This window comes from Lactuca virosa, chromosome 1, assembly GCF_052849685.1.
Source record: "Lactuca virosa cultivar CGN04683 chromosome 1, Lactuca_virosa_CGN04683_v6, whole genome shotgun sequence".
Classification (NCBI taxonomy): Eukaryota; Viridiplantae; Streptophyta; class Magnoliopsida; order Asterales; family Asteraceae; genus Lactuca; species Lactuca virosa.
In genome coordinates, this window is record NC_136426.1 from 298054559 (window position 1) to 298057252 (window position 2694).

At 34.2% G+C, this 2694-nt stretch overlaps 1 protein-coding gene across 1 annotated transcript; it reads left to right on the forward strand.

Moving 5' to 3' along the window:
* The first annotated feature begins 1182 nt into the window (after window positions 1-1182).
* LOC145130672 (uncharacterized) lies at window positions 1183-2315 on the forward strand. Its single transcript, XM_079065444.1, has 3 exons — window positions 1183-1256; window positions 1367-1644; window positions 1702-2315. Exons 1-3 carry the CDS (start codon window positions 1183-1185, stop codon window positions 2313-2315), a joined length of 966 nt encoding a protein of 321 aa, XP_078921570.1.
* Window positions 2316-2694: the final 379 nt, after the last annotated feature.

A 2694-nucleotide genomic window follows, 5' to 3' on the forward strand; every position in this document is an offset into this window, starting at 1 on the left:
TTTTCAAATGTTTCTACATGAGTTATATATATATTTTTTTGAACTTGATATTTTTATTGTAAGTTTTTATTTTCATTTTAAAAACTATATAATTTGCATAATTTACTAATTAAATTAGTTCCATTTTTTTTGCCATTTGATTTTAATAAAAGATTACAATTAAAAAAAAATGTTAACTGTTGCATTCAATCCCTTCATAGAATCTTATTATGCACATAACCGTTATGATTTCATAACAATAATAATTTCATTTGTTATAGTAGATGATGTTTGCATTCATAATCATTCAAATTATGATGTTTTTTTTTTTTTTTTTTTTTTTTTTTTTTAATGAGTTTTTGAAAAATAAAGGTATTTCCTTAGCCCTTAGATATAGTTTTTAGTATGAGTACCATAGCCTTCAACATATGATGCTTGCAATTTTTTTTTTTTTTTTGAATTCGTCGTTAATTTGATTATGAGGCTGCGAAGTTTGGCAAGTTTCTGCATGTACAGTTCATCTTCATATGTGATGGAAAAATGAAATATCTGAACGATGTGATAGAATTTGTTAATATCAAATTATCTAAACAATAAATATCCTACTTTAAGTTATAAAAAATATCATATAAACAAAAAAGAAAAGCTGAAAACATATAATTATAGATCAAAATTGTGAAATTAGAAAAAATTGTTATAGAACCAATAACTCATTTCTAAAACAAGTATAAAATAAAAACATGGACGGATTTATTATGTTGCACGGGGTAGCACGGGTTATTTCCAAATTTTTCCGTCAAATGTAAATTTAGTGAAAATTCGTCAAAATCCGTCACAAATCCGTTGGGAATCCATCACAAACCGTCATGAATTTATTGGCAATCCTATTATGTAATTTCCTGATTTACCTTTATGCACAAGTCGGTGTATGAAAGGCAATTAAGAATCCTAGTTTGATTAGGATACTAGGAATTATGGTACGGATCAAGTTTCCTTGAATCAAATTTTCTTGGTGAGCAAAGATTAGGATCAATATATATATGGGCTATGTATCGTCTTCACAAGTTGATTAAGAGAGCTCCTGTAGCATTGTTTTGTAACCCAAGTTTTGAGTTATTTTCTTGAGTTATAATAAGAAGGTCTCTTGTTCATTTGTTCAATACCAATTTTGTCTTACAATTGGTATCAGAGCGGTAACGATAGATGGCTGGGGAAGATAGTAGTTCGGGTAAAGATGGCAACAATGGAAAAAGCGAGGCAATCACCAAGGAGGATTTGTTTATATCGTTCCAGGTTCCCATGCTCAACTCGACAAACTACACTGTATGGGCGATACGCATGAGAGTGATCCTAAATGTACACCAAGTCTGGGAGATCACTGATACAGGACGGACCCCAAAAAGAACAACATTGCAATTGCAGTTCTGTTTCAAGAAATTCCTGAAGATCTCATATTGCAAATTGGAGTGATGGAGACTACGAAGGAAATATGGGAAGCAATAATGTCATGTTGGGGCAGACGGGTGAAAAAAGCACGACTCCAAATCCTAATGAGTGACTTCGACAATCTGAAGATGAAAGAAACAAGTACCATCGATGACTTTACAAGCCAATTATCGAGTATATCATCGAAATTGGCCCTACTCGGAGAAACTCTAAGTGAGAGTAAGCTAGTCAATTAGTTTCTTACAAGCCTACCAAGAAAAATTATTCACATCGTAGCATCGATTGAGGAGGCCCTTAATCTCAAGACTTTAGGATTTGAGGACGTGGTGGGACGCTTGAAGGCATATGAAGAATGGACCAAAGAAAAAACGGAACCAATCAGTGAACAGAGTAAACTTATGTTTACTAAAGCTGATTCCTCTAATCGAAACTCAGAATCAAGAGGAGGAGGGAGAGGAGGTCGTGGAGGTGGAAGAGGACGTGGAAGTCGTCACAATAACTCGTACCAGCAACAGGAAAAGACCACACCTTCAATAAATAGGGAATCATCCGATAAAACGAAGGGTAAACCCAAGGATAGATCCAAAGTCCAATGTTATAGGTGTGATAAGTTTGGACATTTTGCTTCTCAATGCCCTGAACGAAAGAACAAGCAGACAAAAGCTAATCTTGTCGAGACAGAAGATCATGTCCCACACTTGTTCATGGTTAAAACCCTATACGAGAAGGTGTTCTTGCATGAGAAAGGCGTGATTCCAAGTCGCTACGAATCAAGTGATGATATCAAGAACACATGGTATTTAGATAATGGTGCAAGTAACCATATGACAGGTAATCTCTCCTTCTTTACTGATATAAACAAGCGAATAGGAGGTCGAGTAAAATTTTGAGATGCTTCATGTGTCAAGATTATGGGCAAAGGTTCCATTCTTTTTGAAGGAGTTAGTGGCAAACAAAATCTACTAACAGACGTGTTTTACATTCCAAGCCTCAAAGCAAATATAATTAGTTTGGGTCAAGCAATAGTGATAGGATGCGGGGTCTCAACGAAATGAGAGTATTTGTTACTATTTGATAGTCGAAACAACCTTATTTTCAAGGTGAAACAATAAATAAACATACTCTACAAAACTAGGATTGCAATCAGAAAACTTGTGTGTTTATACAATCAACTAAATAATTTGGATTAGTTGTTGTTGGATTAGGTGTCTAAGTCATAACAATATTTGGTATGTACTTGACCCGGTTGTAGCATGGTCCTTGTGGGTT

Bases quoted from the DNA above. Each gene is read 5' to 3' on its own strand.
- LOC145130672 (XM_079065444.1), top strand. From the start codon at position 1,183: ATGGCTGGGGAAGATAGTAGTTCGGGTAAAGATGGCAACAATGGAAAA. The intron at 1,257-1,366 runs GTTTATATCGTT...TCACTGATACAG, and splicing joins GCAATCACCAAGGAGGATTT to GACGGACCCCAAAAAGAACA. The intron at 1,645-1,701 runs GTAAGCTAGTCA...TTCACATCGTAG, and splicing joins CGGAGAAACTCTAAGTGAGA to CATCGATTGAGGAGGCCCTT.